This window comes from Jaculus jaculus, chromosome 4, assembly GCF_020740685.1.
Source record: "Jaculus jaculus isolate mJacJac1 chromosome 4, mJacJac1.mat.Y.cur, whole genome shotgun sequence".
NCBI classification, from domain to species: Eukaryota; Metazoa; Chordata; class Mammalia; order Rodentia; family Dipodidae; genus Jaculus; species Jaculus jaculus.
The window spans coordinates 178,587,927-178,609,090 of record NC_059105.1 but is presented as its reverse complement, the minus strand read 5'-3'; the positions used below and the strand labels follow the sequence as shown (position 1 = coordinate 178,609,090).

The 21,164-nt window shown below is 42.5% G+C and overlaps 1 protein-coding gene across 1 annotated transcript in view; it reads right to left on the bottom strand.

Annotated features, from left to right (window-relative positions):
* LOC101601260 (nectin-3) overlaps window positions 1-21,164 on the bottom strand; it is a 102,166-nt gene that overhangs the window by 56,319 nt on the left and 24,683 nt on the right. Inside the window, exons 2-4 of the mRNA XM_045148423.1 lie at window positions 11,241-11,582; window positions 8,004-8,300; window positions 5,892-6,009 (exon numbers count right to left, since the gene is read on the bottom strand). Of these exons, the coding sequence (XP_045004358.1) occupies window positions 5,892-6,009; window positions 8,004-8,300; window positions 11,241-11,582 (757 nt within the window). The remainder of the gene's footprint in view (window positions 1-5,891; window positions 6,010-8,003; window positions 8,301-11,240; window positions 11,583-21,164) is intronic.

Sequence of the window (21,164 nt, the reverse complement as noted above, 5' to 3'; positions counted from 1 at the left end):
CGGAGAGGGGAGGACTGATTTTGAGACCAGCCTCAGCTACATCACAAGACCCTGTAACAAGCAAAAACCACTGCAAGAATAACTTTATTTCTATGTGGAGAAAAGATATTGTAATTATGGTATCGATACAGTAAATCATGATTATATAAGAACTCTAAAAACCTTTACTACAATGAAACAAAGGTAAGTATTTTCTGGCCTGAGAGGAAAAAAAAAAAAAAAAGAAATCAAGTATTCAGTTTGAAACTTTTTAAACTATTTAAGATATGAGGACACATAAATAAAATCAAAGAATTCAACTAGTGTAGCTTAGATTAAGCAGATGTTCAAAACTTCACGCACGTCTTTTCTCTCACTCATTACCTGCCATGCCTTCTTGTTCTGACTGTACTGCTCAGGCTACTGAGTTTTGTTCCTAGCCTTCAATGAGGAAAGAAGAGACTGAGTATCTGAGGTTTGTTATTTATTTATTTATTTATTTATTTAGTGGTAGGGTGTCACTCTAGCCCAGGTTGACCGGGAATTCACTCTGTAGTCTCAGGGTGGCCTCAAACTCACAGCAATCCTGCTGGCATTAAAGGCATGCGCCACCATGCCCAGCAAGACTGAGTATTTTCAATGAAATGGCTTGGAAATATAAAACTTTCAGAAATCAGTTTTTGGGTTTTTTTGTGTGTATGTTGGTTGGGGGCGGGCCTTTACTGTTGACAAACAATGTCAGCACTAAATACTCAAGAAGTTTCAGATTTTGGAGCACGTTTTAGGGATGCTCAATCCGTACCTCAGCATCCAGTCTTGAAAAACATGTATAAGCATCAGCTTTCAACAGGTAAAGTCTTTCTAGGATGACAAGAATTATTATGAAGCGTATACTCAATAATTACTTCTGTAATTGGGACTACATTCGTTATTACATTGTAATTACATGGGGGCCAAAACTCAAGCTCCTGTAACTCTATACAAAAATGAAGAAATGTTTCAAGGGCTGGTGGGTTGGCTTAGAGGTTAAGGTGCTTGCCTGCAAAGCCCAAGGACCCAGGTTCAATTCCCCAGTACCCACGTAAGCCAGATGCACAAGATGGTGCATGTGTCTGGAGTTCATCTGCAGTGGCTGGAGGCCCTGGTGTGCCCATTCTTTCTTTCTCTGTCTGTCTATCTGTTTCTTTCTCTCTCTCTTTCTTCCTCTTTCTCAAATGAAAGTAAATTAATTTTTGAAAAGTCTGCATTTTTTTAAAGTAACAAGTAACTTATGCTATGCTCTCATACCAATATTCTTTAAATTCTATTCATTATCTGCACCCTCACAAAATCTCTATGATGTTCTAGTATCAAAAAATAAATCAATTTCTAAGAGACTTAATTCACTTATAAAAGATACCTATAGGCAGACACTGAGGTGACAGTTACATGACTTTTACAAATAGTCAATAAAATAGACATGTTAAGTAATCACTGCTTACTTTTAAGAAAATATAAATTTAAGAGTATTCCATACGTTTAAGCTGTCTTTCCTAAATTCAACAGACTGAACAAATATACTGTTTTCCTTACTTCTAAAAATCTACAGCAAAAACATGAGAACTTATGCATTTACTTACAGCCCATTAAGAAAAGGACAGGGAGAAGCAGCCCTTAACAGATGTTTCAATAAACTTTCATAAATAGACGCTTTGGGCAAACATTTCTCAATCACATCATGGATCATTCCCACCCTGGGGATGACGAGCGGCCCGGATGCCGCCTCGAGGCCGACACTCTGAGATAGGGGTCGCTACAATTGAGCTGCTGGGAACACACTGGAATGCCTCAACAGCCCTCCCTCACAGGGAAAGCGTAATGTCCAGCCCCCAATACTATGGGGCCAAGCTTAAAGGCTCACTTTTAATTTTTGTTTGTGTCTGTTATGATGTCTATGTGTGTAAGGTGTGCACACGTGCATGTGCTCAGGCAGAGGGGCATGTAACATGTGTATGTGTGGGAGGTGGTGTGTACACGGGCCTGTGATCACGTCAGGGTCTCATGATGTGTACGTGTGTAAGACGGCGTGCACACGGGCCTGTGATCACGTCAGGGTCTCATGATGTGTACGTGTGTAAGACGGCGTGCACACGGGCCTGTGATCACGTCTGGGTCTCATGATGTGTACGTGCGCAAGACGGCGTGCACACGGGCCTGTGATCACGTCTGGGTCTCATGATGCGTATGTGTGTAAGACGGCGTGCACACGGGCCTGTGATCACGTCTGGGTCTCATGATGTGTACGTGTGCAAGATGGCGTGCACACGGGCCTGTGATCACGTCTGGGTCTCATGATGTGTACGTGTGCAAGACGGCGTGAACTTGGGCCTGTGATCACATCTGGGTCTCATGATGTGTATGTGTGTAAGACGGCGTGCACACGGGCCTGTGATCACATCTGGGTCTCATGATGTGTACGTGTGTAAGACGGCGTGCACATGGGCCTGTGATCATGTCTGGGTCTCATGATGTGTACGTGTGCAAGACGGCGTGCACACGGGCCTGTGATCATGTCTGGGTCACATGATGTGTACGTGTGTAAGACAGTGTACACACGGGCCTGTGATCACGTCTGGGTCTCATAATGTGTATGTGTGTAAGACGGTGTACACACGGGCCTGTGCTCACGTCTGGGGCTCATGATGTGTACGTGTGTGAGACGGTGTGCACATGGGCCTGTGATCACGTCTGGGTCACATGCTATGTACGTGTGTAAGATGGTGAGCACACGGGCCTGTGATCACATCTGGGTCACATGATGTGTACGTGTGTAAGATGGTGAGCACACGGGCCTGTGATCACATCTGGGTCACATGATGTGTACGTGTGTAAGATGGTGAGCACACGGGCCTGTGATCACGTCTGGGTCACATGATGTGTACGTGTGTAAGATGGTGAGCACACGGGCCTGTGCTCAGGCCGTGGCACGTCACGGCTGGGTGCTGTCCAGCTCCATCACTCTTCTGCCTAGCGCTGTTCCAGCTGAACTTTCTTACTGATTCTGAGCTGTCTGGGTTCTCCTGAGCTCCAGGGATTCTCAGGTTTTGTTCCTGAGACTGGGGTTGATGACGCACACGCCCGTCCAGCCCTTTGCGGGCGTCCCAGTGGTCATCTCGGGTCTCTCGGGTCTGCTCAGGCCCTCCCACTTGCACAGGCGGCCCGGGACTGCTGAGTCCTCCCTCTAGACCAGCAGCTCTAGTTTATGTGGAAGAGCCTCATGCTTGCAGAGGTGGAGTCGAGAAAGCAGCTAATGTGGCTCAAAGAGCACAGGGAAGTCTGCAGTCTGACTTACTGCCGGTCCCCTGAAGGCCAGAATCACACAGGGATAACGGAGTGCCCCAGCGAGAGCAGCTGGAGTCCCTGCACAGCTGAGCCCAATGAATGAACCCGGGCCAGACAACTTTCCCTAGGGGCTGTCCAAGCAGAGAACCCAGGGCAAGTCTTCCAAACCCTTGGAAATGCACAGGGTAGGGAGGGACTACCCAATTTCTGAGATGCACTTGAGAAAACTTTCCTCCTAAATGAGTACAAAACACTGGGTTTCCTTTCCTTTTCTTTTTTTCAATAGATACTATGTCTTTAGGCCCAACTTTATAGAGCAAACTAAGTTTTTCTTTTTGCAAATTTTCCTGCTTTGCTTTTTGCCTGATTTTTCACTATAAACCTGGCTAAAGCCATCTAGTAAAAACCACACCACTAGCTGATTGATGGATGGCCTTTAAGTTTTCTCTACCAGATTAGTCCATTTCCTCAGGACACAGGCTAAATACAGACAAATTCTTATCAGAATGTACCATGAACGACTTCTAATTCAATTGTCAATAGTCTCTGTCCCTATCTGAAACTATCAGGCTCTGCTTACAGCATCCTGGCCTTTCTTTAGCCGGCTTCTCCAAGAGCTGCTAAAATCCTCCCAGAAACCAGTTCCAAACACTCAGCAACTTCATGCTGGGTCATATAAAGGACTTCACTTCCCTGCTTCTGATTTTCTGTTGGTTGGCTTTTCACTGCCATGACCAAAGACAATGTTATGGAAAGGTGTTATGTGGGTTCTGGGTTTCAGTCCAATATGGTAAGGAGGGCATGGTGGAAGAAAGCAGCTCGCATTACAGCAGCCAGGACTGGCAAGGAAGGGAAAGGAAATTCGGAAGTGGGACACCAGAGGACGGCTCGGCAGAGAAACACTTGCCTCTGAAGCAAGAGGCACACTGTTCGGGTACCTACGTCATGCTTGCTGAGTTGTGTCAGGTGGTCACCTGTCATCCAGATGCTTGGGAGGCAGACGCAGCAAACGGTGTAGCTAGAGAAGCCCAATCAGGGAGCTCTGGGTTCAAGGGGACCCTGCCTCAACCAACAAAGTGACGAGTGGTCAACGAAGAACCCAACGACAGCCTACGTGCACACGGACACACACACTCCCACATAAGTAAGTACAGGCATGTAGTACACACACGTGCACCCACACCACAGATGAAAATAACTGCATTATCTCTGGGGAAAAAGAGACTGTACTTCTATCAAATAAATACTGATTTTTATGAAAATAAACAGGAAATGAAAAGGTGACTCAAGTAAGTATAAATATAGCACTGCCCTCCCCCCTTTTTCAAGGTAGGGTCTCACTGTAGTCTAGGATGACCTGGAATTCACTATGGAGTCTCAGGGTGGCCTTGAATTCACAGTGATCCTCCTACCTCTGCTTCCTGAGTGCTGGGATTACTGAATAGGCTCACTGCCTATTTTTTAATGCATTATCAGTGTAAATTGTTTGAACCAAGAAAATATTCTATTAATAACAGCAATGCTGCCATAAAGAGATGGAAGGGGACATATTATGCAATAAATGTTAGAAGCATGAAGAGTAAACAGAAAGAAAAAGGAGAAATGTGAGTGAAAACCTTAACAACTGATCAGAAGTTTAGATATAGGGCATCACGGAGGTATAGATGGAAAACTACGTAAATGCAGACAATCAGTGTCCACAAGGAAACAAAGTGCAGACAAAAGAAGACAGAACCCTGCTACACTATTCAGCTCTTAGTAAACATTAACTTCATGTGTCACGAAGAAGCCAATGTTAACTACAGAGTTAGACCAAAAGTACTTTAACTTAATTCGGTCAACAAAGGATAAAAATGCACACAATGCAGTACGGTTGAGATGGCTCACAAGTTAGTGCTGCTTGCTGCCAGCCTGGGTCTGACTACCCAGCACCCACAGAAGCCATACGTGCAAAGCTGCACATGTATCTGTCTGCAGCTACGAGAGGCCCTGGCATGCCCATACTCACTCACACTCTCTTTTCACAAATAAGTCAATACATAAGTTAATTAATTGTATTTTTAAAAGGATGTGCATCATGATATTTTTGAAGATAAAGGGTTGGGCATAAAATATTAACTCTTGTTAAGAAATGAACAGTGTTAAAAGTGGTAAATCAGCCAGACGTGGTGGTGCATGCCTTTAATCCCTGCACTCGGGAGGCAGAGGTCAGAGGATCACCATGAGTTTGAGACTACCCTGAGACTACACAGTAAATTCCATGCTAGCTTGGGTTAGGGAAAATCCTACCTCGAGAAACCACCCAACCAACCAACCAAACAAACAAAACGTAGACCAAGAAGTAGCACTTTAAGACCTATGGCAGTAATGACCAGGGGAAATGCTAACCTTGCAAACAGCTGCTAGTAAGGGGGAGAGCAGTGGAGCAGGAAGGCCGACGCAGGAGGGGCAGGAGAACACGTAGAACCTTCCACTTCAATCCCCGAGCTGTTGCTATAACCTTACAATGCACTGATTAACAACATTTTTCAATATGCGTTTGAGAATACTTTTCACTTTCAAATAACTTCTCTTTGGAAGTAGGACATTACCTGCTCCACACAGATTTGAAGGGTGGTGGATTTGCATCAGCATTGCACTTCAGATTCACGCCTTTTCTTCCTACAAACCAGTTTCCGTCATATCCTGTTACTGAAACCTCAGGAGCATCTACAGTCAATATAGGACAGGACAAAGGCATTGCTTGTTAAGTGAATTCAATATGCAGAGGTACAGCACTGACACATCAGATCGGCTTTAGCAGAACAGGAGTTTTTCCTATCACTCTCAACACACATAGCCAATGTTGAAGACAGTGCTTAGTGCAAAGTATTTGGCTAGAGGGAGGGAGGAGAAAACGTGCTTGGGACACTATGAGTCCATAATCACACTAATTCTAGTCAGTGATGGTGAATGTGAGAACATTCGTAAACCCAATAACCAAAAGCAAAATAAGTAAGTTCTAGTATGAAAGACACAGGGGTGTATGAACAAAAATGCCTTGTATCAGTTACGTAAACAGTGAGACTGCATTTAAGTACTCTATCATACCAAGTATGATATAGTAAAACCATCTATAAAAAAGTACTGAATCTAAAGGAAATACTGCCTCAGAGATAAAGGAAATTATAAAAATAATATTCCTATAGTCCAATTAACTTAAATGTAATGCCTATGTCCACTTGCGACACAAACGTTTTTAGACTACGTGAGTGCAGTACATTACCTAGGCTAGACAGCACTCACACACACAGGCTTCGCTCAGCTGACCCCAGGACTCATCAGCACGTGCGCAGCGTTAACTAATTTACTGAGCGTGTAGCCGTATCGACCAGCAGCACAGAGGTGTGCGCTCAGAGTATCAACTCCCACGCGTGTCATCGCTCCACACCACTGCTGTATCTCCTAGCAAAGGTCGGAGGCTAGAACTTCAGTGCACATACAGACAGCAAGCTCCTCAAAGTTACATTTTAGTGGATACGGAGAAGATTGCCTGTGGATTCAGGTGTCCCCCATAAACTTGTGTTCTGAACGCTGGGTTCCCAGCTGATGGCAATTTGGGAATTAAAGCCTCCTGGAGGCAGTGTTTTGTTAGAGACAGGCTTATGGGTATTATAGCCAGTGTTCCCTTGCCAGTGTTTGGCACATCCTCCTGTTGCTATTGTCCAACAGCTGGCCAGGAGGTGACGTCCACCCTCTGATCATGTCATCGTTTTCCCATGCCATTATGGAGCTTCCCCTCCAAGTCTGTAAGCCAAAATAAACCCTTTCCTCCCACAAGCTGCTCTTGGTCTGGTGTTTTCTGACAGCAATGCAAAGCTGACTGCAACAATGGCATTTTAAAATATTTAGCTAGATTCTACTGTGAGGGTCAAGGGAAAAGAACAGGATTGCTGAAAAAGGAGAAAAGAAACATCTGGCCTTGGGGGTAGGAAAGGCTATAAAACACCTCCTTAAAGGAGACCAACTCATCATTTTGTGAGCTATACAGAGAACCAGAGAAATAGCTCAGGACTGCTGAAGAGCTAGGAAGAGGCCAACGGTATCAGAGAAGCCAGAACCAGTAAAAGTATTTTCCCCCAAAAAGTTGTAAAAGTAAAATTCACACTAAATTGTAAGAATTTAGTTAGTGAATGGGGGGAAAAAAGGTAAGCATTAAACATGCCCTTAAACCTTATAGAATACCTCCAAATTGTGAAGTCATGAGTATGCTAAGAACATTTCAGGATCAAGTTACTAAGAGAAAATCATAATTATACAGATTTATATTTGAAGAATACTTCAAAAACAAATAAGAAACAACAATGAAGACAGACCTTCAAACTAGCTAAAACTTACATAGGGAAGCACAAGATTCTTACAGAACACCTATCAGTAAGACTCAGGGGAGGAAAATAGCTCAACAAGTAGGTGTTTCCTCTCAGCACACAATGCCCTAAAGCAGCCTAGTTTTAAAGTCATAAAAGAACAAAGTTAAGTAATTTTAAGTTATACAGCTTTTAAGTCACCTGTTTGTTTTTTTTGATAAAAAGTTTTGGATCAAATAACATTTACATGAAAATATTTTAAAAATCAAGAAAAAGAAATACAAGTAAATGTGAAAGGTAGAAAATTGATAGGCATAGCTTAAGATGTAAGCAAATTCTGGCATTTTCTTTACTTACACTGGATATCTAATATGAAAGAATACCGGACGTCCTTCTCTAAAGCTGGATGTCTTACAACACAAGTAATTCGCCTTCCTCTAGCAAACCTGGTTGGAAACAGCTTGTACTGGCTGACGATTGTTGCTGTTTCGTTGGGGAAAGTTGTTGTAGTGGATTCCATCTCACCGAGATCTCCTTCCCAGTCGATACGTGCCACTGGTTTCCCAGTGGCTGCAATACAAATGGCTGCTACTGTTTCATTTCCTCCATCAATTAAAGAATCTGGCCCTTTAATCAGACTCACAGTGGGTTCAACTGTTTAAAAATAAAAATTAGAAAAAAGTTTTATCTCTATCAGGGAAACATCTACATTTGCACAATATAGTATCATGCAGACATCTCATAATCTTAAGGACAACTGCATATAAAATCTATACACACATTTTCTGGGGTAATGCCAACATCTACTGCATTCTTAGAACAAGAGAAGGTCATTAGGTAGGCAAACAAGAAGCCAAGATTTTCTAGAATGTTCATAAAAACAGCCCTTCCTAGACAGACACACGCCACATGTGGAGAGGTAAAGTCTCTCCCAACCAGCACCCAGCTTTAGCTGCTTATTTTTCTTAATTCATTTAAAATTTTCACTTTAAGATGATTTAGATCCATAAGGAATTATAAAGATTATCAGTTTCATGGTTTCACAGCTTGTTTTCACTGTTGGAGAGCAGGGTTATTTCCCGTCTTTCTAAAGTCTTATAAGAAACATTCACAGTCATCTATTTTACACAAGCTTCTCTAGTTTGACTCAGATTATAAGAATAGCTTCTATTGTGCTTATTTTTAATTTTACCAGGTAATATCTAAAGCATTTTCAAAATATTATTAGATATTAGATTCTCAAATCATTTGTTGATCCACACACTCATGAGCTGCTGTTTTTAGACCCTCCAATATTTGTCAATTTTATACACAATGTGATAACATGTAAAGGAGAGTTTCATAGCATACAAATGAATATATAAAGCTTTTATTTGGGGGTCACTTGCAATTTCTACCTCTACCAAATCCATAGAGTAAGAGATAACTTTTCTTACGAATGTACAGATCATATGAGAAAATAGTCCCTTTTAAATAACATGTGGTACAGATATTTTCTACTAGTTTAAAGTTATCTGTCCATTTTTTCCCCTCATCTTTGTTTTGTGGTGCTTGGGACTGAATCAAGGGCCTTGTGAAGGATAGGCCAGAATCCACTCCAGAGCTACCCTTTCAACTTTGTATGTTTTAATGAAAAAACAAATTAATTCAAATGTACTAAAATATATCAGTTTTTATTTTAATGGTTAATCAACAATTGAGGTGGTGTAAACCTGGCTTACAAGTCTTCAGACTTGTGGCTTTTGGCTCACTGCTCTTGTGAGAGTGCTGTCTTGGGCGCACAGAGAGGAGGAGGTGAACTAGAGAGCCCCAAGAAATGGCACTGCACTCAGCCCCCGTGCTCGGCCTTAGCAGGCCGAGGCCAGCGAGTCCTCGTGTTTCTCACGGATCTCAAGACCTGAGTTCGGCATCTAGGATGCTTCTTTCAAATTATTCATTGTCCTAAGGACTCATGTGGCTTTCAGTGCTAGGTTAATTTCTATACTTAATACTTCTGCCAAATTCTAATCTTTATATTCTCATTATGTTGGTACTGCTTTAAAGTTTCCAAAGGTTTTTTTTTTTAATCTTCTTTTTAATTTTTATTTATTTGAGAGCGACAGACAAAGAGGCAGAGAGAGAGAGAATGAATGAGCACATTATCAAGGCCTCCAGCCACTGCAAATGAACTCTAGATGCGCCACCTTGTGCATCTGGCTAACACGGGTCTTGGGGAGTCGAGCCAGGGCCCTTAGGCTTCACAGGCAAGCGCTTACCCGCTAAGCTAGCTCTCCAGCCCTAAAGGTTGTTATTTTTAATATTTCAACCTCAGGGCAAGAGATGGTCTGAACAACTTATACTATCATTTCTTACCCTTCTCTTTGAGAAAGTTATATATCTAGTCATTTTGAAGCACATTATTTATACTTCTTGTTTTAAAAATCCAACATCTACTAACTGATTTTATTAGTCTTTATCATCTCAGGTGACTTCTCTGTAAGGGACTCTTGCCTGTTTAGCAGTCATGTTACTGCCTCCTTGGACCTCCTAAAACGCTAGCCAGAGGCCACCTGACCATCTCTCTACACTTACGGCTTGAGGAGGAAACACTGTGTGGCACACTTTTAAGAGTTCATCCTCTCTTCCCTCATGCAGACGGTAGTCCTTCACTCATTACTGTCCCAGGATTACAAGCTGTTTTATTTATTATTTGTTTGCTTTTCTCTCCCCCTACAAGTGGTTAAACTCGGGCCTTGTTATGTCATCATATTCAGTAATGGAAGAAGTTCGTTTTGAATGGTCAAAGTAGTATTACTGAAAACTCTGCAAACAGAAGAATTACTTATAACCATAATATCCTAAAATAGTTATCATCATAGTCTTCTATTTATTCCCTTTTATTTCTAGATTTTACATATATGTTATCATGGTATATCTGATATTGCAGTTGCAGTTCATTTCTTTTTTCAAGTAGCGAAATTTGCCTAACCATATTTTTACCAACTATGTAGCATTGCCGCAAGAAATAACTAATTAATCTAACAACTCTTCTTCTGTAGGGCATTTACTACTCAATTTTTCTAAAACTGTTTATTTCCTTAATTTTTTCAGCTTCAAAACTACTTTATTCAAACTCTAATGTCACCAAAGATCAAATAATCTATATATACACACACACACAATATTTTTCTTTAACATCTATGCTCTTAGACTTTGAAGAATGAGATACTTAGCAGTCTTTCTTAATCAGTTTAACAGAATTAAGCCCTCCCTCCCTTCTTTTCCTTCCCCCACCAGCAGTGGTGGTGCATATCTTTAATCCCAACACTCACCCCAACGCATCTATTCTCTCCCCCTCCCTCTTTATTTTCCTCTCTCTCTCTGCCAGGAATGCTGGTACATGACTTTAAACCCAGCACTCAGGAGGCAGAGGTAGGAGGATCACTGTGAGTTTGAGGCCCCCTGAGACTGCATAATGAATTCCAGGTCAGCCTGCGCTACAGCAAGACCCTACTTTGAAAAGCTAAACTTGCAGAGAATGTCAAACATTTTCAATCCCTGAAAATACTTTATCATCTTTATTGTCGCTAAAATACACAACTCAAGCATACCTACCCAGCACGGTCACAGCTGTAGAGGACTGGGCGTTGCCAAGGGGGAATGTAACAGCTTTGCATATGTATTTTCCAGAATCGGAGAACCCTATGTTGTGCAGTGTAATTGTTGCATCATGAAGTGAGTAGTTTTTGAACAAGACTCTTCCTTGATACTCTCCTTGAACAGAAAATCCGTACTGAGGATGATGAACCGCGACAGTCTGTGTGGTTTTGCCATGGACCTTCTCCCAAGAAACTTGTGTTATAGTTTCATTTACTTCAATTAAACACTTCAGAGAAACATTCTTCCCCCATACTGCTGTGACATGTGGCTCCACGATAATTGGTCCAGCTAAGGCACCTATGGGGAAAACAAGCACATCACAGTTGTCACAGTGGGAAGCTTGTGGCAGCCTAAGATCATCACCCCCCTCCTGCCCCACCCGGCCCATCTATGCACACACACCCCACAGAGGACCGAAAGAGCTAGGCATGTCTGGGTTGGATCTGACGTCCAAAGAGGGACTATCGAATCAAATGCTTGCCATTATGTGCCGCAACAGAAAAAGCACTCCATTGGCACAAAGCCTGGAGCAGAACGTTCCAGCATCAGGCCTGCAGAGGTGATCCGGCCCTGACAGTGACTGCAGCGCTGAGGGACACTGATGCAGAAGATAGCTGAGTCATGCGACATGCCAACCCAAAGACACAGAGGGAATACACTGGTATGATAACAAAGTTTTGGGGAACAACTTATTCATGTGAGATTTTCAAATCTAGTATTAAAGTATCCTCCTGTAGAACGACTCCATATTAAAAGTCCCTACTAAAATTACTGCATAACAGACGGGCGGGAGAGATGGTTAAAGGGTTCAAGGCACTTGTTTTCAAGGGCTGACTGTGTGGGTTTGATTCCCCAGGACCCACAAGATACTAGATGCAAAATTTACCACTCAAGATCTGACTAAGGACACTACAGAAAGAAGCCAATAATGCACACTGACTATGCACAGCATCCAGGACGGACAAGTCTATCAGGTATCCCAGGCTGTCCTTTATGCTTTATCTCCCTTTCAGGTACTGATATTGACAGACAAATGTAACCCAATACATGCTACACGACCTAAGCCTGGTAATAAGACGGAAAATACGCAAGTCCATAAAACACCCATGGGTAAAATTCTGAAGAGTATGAAAACCTCAATAGCTTACATGAATCAACAGTCTTCCGGCACTTGGAGCTCAGGGCTTCCTAGACTGTCAAATGTGACAAATAAGCGGTGCACTGTCTCAGCGACATAGTGCAGTGCGGCACGCCGGCACAGCCCCAACTGACCAACCAAGTCACACAGATGAGAATCAAGGGGGAAGGAGAGATTCCTGTATGTACACCCTCACCCCCCAGAAGAGCCAGGGCTCAGAGTATCACCCCGTTACTCAGAGAGTGTCTGAAAAGAAGGAAAGGAGGAGGAGAGAAAGGTTAGAAGGGGAGAGAGGAAAGGGGGGAGACAGAAAAGGGGGGGAAAAGAAGACAAAATGGTGACTGATTCAAAAATCTGATTTGGAAATTGTACATTAAGAGGAAAACCTCTCAGCTTGATAGTAAAGATAGAAAAACCACCAAGAAAAGGGCTAATACCCTTAACTAAATAAAGGAATCTTTTAATGAAATATAAGAGGATATATACTTTAGTTAAAAAACCTACATTTTTTTAAAAAAGCTACATTTTAGAAAGTGGTCTTACCAGTAAAAAGTATTAATCTAACTCTTTTTCCAATGTTTATTTTCATTTCTAGGGAGCAATTAGTGAATTTTACTTTCCATTCTTCCTGTCAAGATACCCAGAGTGTTTTTTTTGCTGGTTACACAAGAAAATTCTGGCATATATTTCTTTGTGTAAAGCCTTAAGCCTTTGAGCAAGGCTTTGTATCGGTCAAGTACTGATAATTTTGTTCTTCCTTAGACTCCATGAGCTTCTAATTATATTCTTGTGTGTTTTATTTAGGGCTCTTAGTTCCAAATAAGAGTCCAATATCTTTCTATTTTGGACTAAGCCCAGAAAGTAAATACCAGTTCTAAATGAGGTTCTCTCCCACGGAATCTAGAAATTAGAGAGAAGCAGATTTTCTGTGGGGCTCTTAACGCACACTCCCATCCCAATTCTGGACCGTCGGGTCACCACACTAGCCCCTTCCCACCACGACTGTCGCAGGAGGCAGACCGAGGTGCGGGAACAGTAATGGATCCATTCCACCCACCTAGAACTCAGAGCTCATGATCAAGCGTCCCTCCTGGGCACTGCTCCTCTGGAAAGCAAGGAAAACCAGGCTAACTATTCTGTTTCTGCTCTGCTTGCTTTCTTGACTTACAAGGTAAGTTTTGGATTATTCACTAATTAATTAAATTAAATATAATTCTTTCAGAACAATACAATAACAAAACTTTAACTCTGTAGAGTCTTCCAGAATATCTAATTAGTCATTCACTCAGTATTTATAATGTGTCTAGAAGATACAAAGCATTTGAAAATAAAGACCTTTACAATGGAAAAGAAAATAAAATGGCATATGCTATTACTGTGGGTTATGTTTCCATGTGTATGATGTGCATGCGTGTTCATGGGTGGGTAGGTGCACATGTGTAGGCCAGAGGTCAATGTTGGGTGACGTCTATATGTGGCTTTTACGTGAGTGGCGGAAATCTGAATAAAGATCCCTCTGTTCACATGACAAGCACTTTACGGAACTGAGCCATCTCCCCAGCCACACTACAGTCGTGTGTGTGTGTGTGTGTGTGTGTGTGTGTGTGTGTGTGTGTGTGTGTGAATGTGTGTGTGTGTGTGTGTGTGTGTGTGTGAGTGTGCCCCATTCAGCTGCGATCCATCGTACTGTTTTGAGGCTGAGTCTTCCACTGAACCCACAGCTCGCGGGCTCGGCTGGTCAGACCCGGGGCTCTGGCCGTCTGCACCTGGCCAGCACTGGGATGGACAGCAGGCACTGACTGGGATCCAGGGTCAGGTTCCCGTGCGGGACAGCAGCACCTAACCCGCGGCACTTTAACCTGGGAAGCCCCCAAGGCTTGTTGTTTGCACAGCACAAAGACTGAGCCCTGTCTGAGGGTGACACTCCAGCGTCGGAAGCAGTCCTAGGGAAAAAGGTGCCTCGCCCGCTGCTCTCAGCAGCAGGGGCAGACATGAGAGAGTCACAAGTTCATTCTGCATATGACCTTGTGTCACAGCTCACTTTGATAACCAATGGTAAGTGTCACACATTTCAGGTCACTGTCTCTTTTCAATGTCAGCATCCGCAAAATAAGTACATGCAAATATTTTATAAATGAGAAACATTTTTAGACTCTGTCCAAATTAACTCTTCTAAGGATCTTTAAAGAAGTACTCAGAATTCTCAAAATATAGAATCAAATTTAAGAAAATTACTAAAGTAAGTGCACATTTTCAGAAGCCACTAACAAACTAACATCTAAGCACCCTCACCAACTCTGGCAGGCTTCAACAAGCACATTTTGAAAGAATAATTAATCCAAATTCCAATTGCTAGAAACTGGGCTGGAGAGATGGTTTTAGTGGTTAAGGCCTGCAAAGTCAAAGGAGCCAGGTTCAAAACCCCTATTTCCACATAAAGCCAGATGCACAAAGTGGCACATCCATTCAGAATTCATTCAGTGGCTAGAGGCCCTAGAGTGCCCATTCTCTATCTGCCTTTTTCTCTCTCTTTCTCCCTCTAGTAAATAAAATAAAAAATGCTATTCACAAAAATCCACAGATAGCATTCAGAAATAAAAACAGAAGAACAGAGTCAAATAAAAAATAACTTTTAAAAGCTATGCTGTAAAATAAAGTATTAATCCAAATACAGAAGAACCTTTCCCCACGGCATTACTAGAGAAGATAACTCTGGGATTATAGGAGATTTTATTGCATACTGAAGGAGAAGCCTGACTCAATACCAAAAATAGGCTGACAGAACCAACCACTCATTCATCAGTACACAGAAAGAATGTACTTTGGGCAGACACTTTTCTAAGTAGTGAAAGTAGTGCTGAACTATCGTCCTCTAAGGAGCTTACATTTTAATCCAGAAACAAGGTTAACAAAGTGTGTGTGTGTGTGTGTGTGTACCCAACAGCAAGAGAAGAGCGCTGGTGGAAATGAAACAAGGCACAGTGGCTTAGTTCTGGGTGGACACCGAGTACTTTTTGGTATAAACATGATACGGCCTTTCTAAGTCGATGCCGGACAAAACCATTTGAAAAGTCGGTGGGGGTCGGGAATGAAAGAACATTGTGTTTCCTTGGAGGGAAGTCAGTCGAAGAACAGCAGATGTGCCACAAAGGCAAAAGGACAGAACATGCAGGACCTTTTAAGAGCAGGCTTTCATTCTAAGGACGATGCGACGGGAGGGGTTGGGTGGTTTCTAGCAGAGACACAACACGTTTTTACTCATGTTTTAACTGATCACTCTGCTCAGCTGGGGAGCAGCAAAGACTAAACCACGTATGTGTTACTGTGTTAGGGTGGAAGAGACGGAGTGAACAGAGCAATCAGGATGACGATCTTAAAAATCACCACACAGACTCTTGATATATATACTACAGTTTGAAAAGCATGACAAATAAGACTTTCTGACAAAATGAATAGCAGTTTCTGCAAAAGAAACAAAGAAGGCAAAATAATTCCAAGGTTTTTTGGCAGAACATGTGGCATGATGGAGTTTCATTTCGCAAAGTGAGAACTGGCAAGTGGATCACTGCTAAGAGGGGCTAAGATTTCAAGCACAGCTTTAGACCTCTTGCACATGAGGTGCCTATTTTACAACAACAGGACGCGCTGAACAAGCAGAGAAGTGAGTGAAAGAAAGTGTGCTGCTCCAGATACAGTGACAAACTGGAGATGGAAATTTTGAGTAGCAACCTATGGAAGGTTTATAAAGCCATGAGTCCATTGTTTCTGGATTAAAATGTAAGAAAAGTGAAGTTTGTCGACCCAAATATCTGTGGTAGATTAAAACCTTTAAAGGTTTGGAAGTAAAATAAAATTCAACAAAAGAGTGGGCAGAGGAGGCGGAGAACCATGAAGATATTCTATACACTACCTAAAGAAACACCACCAACAGAGTGAGACTTGTTTCCAAGTGTTGCCAAAAGATCAAAAGTAAAACAGACTAAAAAAAAAAAAAAAAACACTTTTAACAATAAGAAAAGGAATAAACCATACTAAGAGTAAAGAACTTCAACTTGATAAGGAACATCAACAAAGGCTCACATTTGACAGCGTATTTAATGATAAAATATGCAACTTTTCCCTTAAGAGGAACAAGTTAAGGATATTCATCTGTGGCTGGTTTGAACGTATGGCCCATAGACAGGTGTTTTGTTTTTTAATATTTAGTTGCAAACACAGACAGAGAGACGGCAAAGAATGGGTACACCAGGTCCTCTAGCCACTGCAAATGAACTTCAAATACATATGTCCTGGCTTAATGTGGGCGCCGAGAAATCAAACCAGCATCGTCAGGCTTTGCAGGCAAGTGCTTAGCCACATCTCTGGCCTGACAGATGTTCAGTTCAACTGAGCTTACAACTTCAGTGCGGGGTCAGTGGGGGCAGAGTCAGTCCAGCCCGGTCAGCTGTACAGAAGGCAGCTTGGAGCTCGGGCTGCTGGCGCTGCTCTCTCTAAGGTGCCCCCCCCCCCCATTCAGAAAGTCTGGAGTAAGTCCTCTCCTCCCATAACCTGCTTCTGGCTGGATGTCTGTCCCACCAACAAAAAAGTAACTGCGACACCATCTTTTTCATCAGAATACTGAAGGCGCACGTAATGAATGAAGAAAGGTATGCACTGACTTAGAGAGCGGTTAGTGCTCATAGAAGACAAAAACCCCTGTCATAATAGGTAAACGCAAGGCTGCAAGCTACAAAGGAAGTAAAAGTTAATCATGGTCCCTAGAAACAAGCAATGAACATGTTGAATTTGAAATTAAAACCATGGTTCCATTTAAAAATTCAATGCTGCGCTATAAATCTAATAATACTTGCATGCACAAGGCCTATATGCAGAAAACCGTAAAACTCCAACGAAAGCATAGAACTGAATAAAAGGACAGGCATTTCAAGTTCATGGGTAAGAAGACACGACACTGTCAGGATGTCAGTTCTTTGCAAACTGGTATAAACATTCAATGTAATCCCAATCAATACCTCAGCAAGTTATACTATGAATACCAACAAGTCGTTCTATAGTTATATGTGGAGAGGCAAAAAAGACCCAGAACAATCCATACAATTTTGAAGGAACCATACAAGGACAGGGCATTACCTAACCTACAGATGTACTGCGAAACTACACATCCAGATGTTAGGACACTGGCATAGGAAAAGACAGATCGGGCACTGGAAGACCGGAAGCCAGAAAGAGCACCAACAGTCCCCTGATCTGGTACAAAGGAGCACAGGTACAAATACAACAGACATAAGATATTCCTTTCAACAAATGGTGCTGACACTACACACCCAGATACAACCCTCAAACTCTACAGGAAAGTTACCTCAAAAATGAACTATCAGCCTAAATGGAACTGGCAAAACGAAAGCCCTCCAAGGACACACTGAAAGTCTATAGATGACTTTGGCATGGCGATGATCTTTTACATACAACACCAAAGGAACAACAATCTCGGAAAAGCAGTAACTTACCTCATTAGCATTAAAATTCAATGACAAGATAATGAGGAAACTAGCTACGGAACAACATAAAATGTCTACAAAAAATGAGGGAAATAGGGAATGCTATCTAAAACACAGAAGATCTCTTAAATCTCAACAATAAATAAACAGAAAGAGTGAGCTAGGGAGATGGCTCCGTGGTTAACAAGCCCGTTTCCAAAGTCAGATGGACCAGCTTTGATTTCCCATCACCCACGTAAAGCCAGATGCACAAAGTGGCAAGTGCATCTGCTGCTCATTTCCAGCAGCAAGAGACCCTGGCTTCCCCATACACGAGCTCAAATAAACACTTCAAAAAACAAATGAATAAACCAACAAGAGTAAGAAATGCACAAAAGACTTAAATGGATAAAGAAAAGACACAAACATGATAAGAAAACTGGTGAAAAGACTCCAACCTCCCGCAGGACACTAGACCCATGGGTGCCCAGCCCCGCGGACACCCAGCAGCAATGAGGGTGTGGACAGAGCAACAGGAGTGTGGTGTACTCATGGCTCTGAGGTAAATGGCTCACCTACGCTTTCTTTAAAAAAATCTCAGCCTACTCTTACCACATGGCCTAGCAATCCAATGTCTTATTTCCTAAAATGAACACAAACTTACAATCACACTATACCATGTCCATAAACAGTGACTTTATTCATAACTGCCAAAATTTGAAACAAACTGTGTATCTTCCAGAAGATGATTGGACAAACTGGTATATAAAAAAAATGGGATATTAATTGTGCCACAAAAAAACTATCAAAAGCCACAAAGCAGGGGAACATTAAATACATATGACCATGTAAAAGAAGGCAATCTAAAAGATAATCCTGTGCTCTATGCATTCTGCAAAAGCAAAAACTATTAAAAAAAATCAGTAACTGCCAGTGGTTAGGAGGTAAGCAGACATGACAATGGAATTTAAGACAACAACACGCTATCTGGCCCCATAATAGTGAGTTAAAGCCCACGGCTAACATCCACCGCAGGTGAAATTGTGGGCTGGAGGTAACAGTGCCGCGCCAGTGCAGGTCCCTCAGTGGAAACGCACGGACACTCTCGTCCAGTTAGCCACACTGGGGAGACAGGTGCAGCAAAGAAAGAGGAGAGGCAATGTGGGAACACTATTACCTTCTGTCCCAAACTAAAACAGCTCTTAAAAACAAAGAATCGAATGCCATAAGACACCACACAGCAATAAAATGAACTAAGCAGATAGTGTCCTAATGCGGATGAATTTCATACTCACGCTGAGGCAGACAGAATGAAGTTCATGCGGTATGATTCCATCCACATGAACTCTGGAGTGGAGGAAGGCAATTGAGTGCACGCTGGGCGCCAGGGACAGGAAAGGACGCGTGAACTAGAGGGCACAAGCAGATTTGGAGCTGCGACATTTACCAGTGACCATGGTGATGCTTTCATAGGTGCACACTTCTACGGAAATATGCACAATGTATGAGATTTATACTCCTACAGAGCTGGACTTTTAAAAGGAAAACTGGAAAAATATTAGCTATGCGTAAAGTGTGAGAATTTTTATTATAAAAGGAGGCAAACAGAACCCTATCGCAAAGACTATGATGAGACCATGAGAGGGGGAGGGTGTTCTTACTGTTTGACTTTTTTGAGGTTCCCCCTCTCCATATGACTAATCAAATCTAAGACTTATCCTAGATTATGGAGACAATAATAAAAAGCAATGCTATTACCATAATCCAAAGCATCAGAGAAAGCTTTGCATGGATTTAAACTGCAGCGTGGAGGATAAGGTCTCACCGGTGAGAAGACTTCCTTCTGGTCAGCAGGACCGCGAGCGAGGATGAGCAAAGCTCCACAAGGGGCCTGGTGAGGGCGGGAAGAAGGGACGACTCAGCGCAACCGGCACCGCAGGACCGCGGCCGGGCAGCGCTTACCATGTCTCACGACGACTTACCGCGTGTGGTCCTTACATTTAAATTAAAGGCAACTAAATAAAATTTTCAGGACTTCAGTTGCATGAGTCAACCGTCACAAAGGCTCGTGGCGGCAGCATGTGAGAATTGAAGAGGACAGTTACGCAACACTGGTCATAGAACATGCCTAGAAGTTCCATACGGTTAACTTCCTGTAGTTTTCTATAAAGCACTGAAAAAGGCAGCCTCAAGCTGGGCGTGGGGTGCGTACCTTTAATCCCAGCACTCAGGAGGTAGAGGTACAAGGACTGTTGAGGTCAAGGCCACTGTGAGACAACATAGTGAATTCCAGGTCAGCCTGGGCTAGAGGGAGACCTTATGTCAAAGAAAAATTAAAAATTAAAATTAAAAAAATAAGCTAGCCTCAATGAGCTGTTTTTAAAATTTACATTACAGTAACAACAATCTCTGTGTACCAAACTAAAGTAAGAGGAAATGGCAAACTTCCGCAGAAGCATACAAAGGTAGAGTTCAGGGGCTGCTGGACACCCAGGATTCACATACGGCAAGCTTGTAAGTGCCTACGCTAGGTGGTCAGGCGGATCATTGGAGGGGGCTAGCGCGAGCATCCGGCGGGAGGCGTGCAGGAACGGAGGAGGAACTGCGGAACCCCGGGTGCTGCAGGCTTTCTGCTTCAAAGCAGGCCTCCCTCACAAACATACGCCCACCATGACATGCAAAAGAACGTGCATGCAAGCTGAGCCCATCCTAATCCTAAATGCCCTTTGTAAAATATTTTATTTTTATTAGAAAGAGAAAAAATGGGCATAGCCATTGCAAAAGAACTCCAGATACATGTGCCACCATGTGCATCGGGCTAATGTGGGTGTTGGGGAATCGAACCTGGGACCTTAGGCTTCACAGGCAAGCACCTTAACTGCTAAGCCATCTCTCTAGCCCCTAGCTACATGTCTTTTATTTTATTTCAAGGAAGCCTTCCTTGAGTATTTAGTTACTATAATGAAATACACACACACACACACACACACACACACACACACACACACACACAATATCCTTAAGTATTAAATTTAGGGTTTTTTTTCCCAAAAATGTGCTTTTAATCACCTATTCTCAATCACTACCTTAGAATTTTAACTAAGGTCATCATCTTGACTTAAAGCTACCATACAAGTTTTTTTTTAGCTAGACTTGGTTTATGCCTAAAAGGTTTATTTTCAGAATTAAGACACCAAAGAGCAGGAGAAAATGTAGAGTCCACCTCTAGCGGCGCCTGCAAGAGACAAGGGTTAGGGAAAAGCC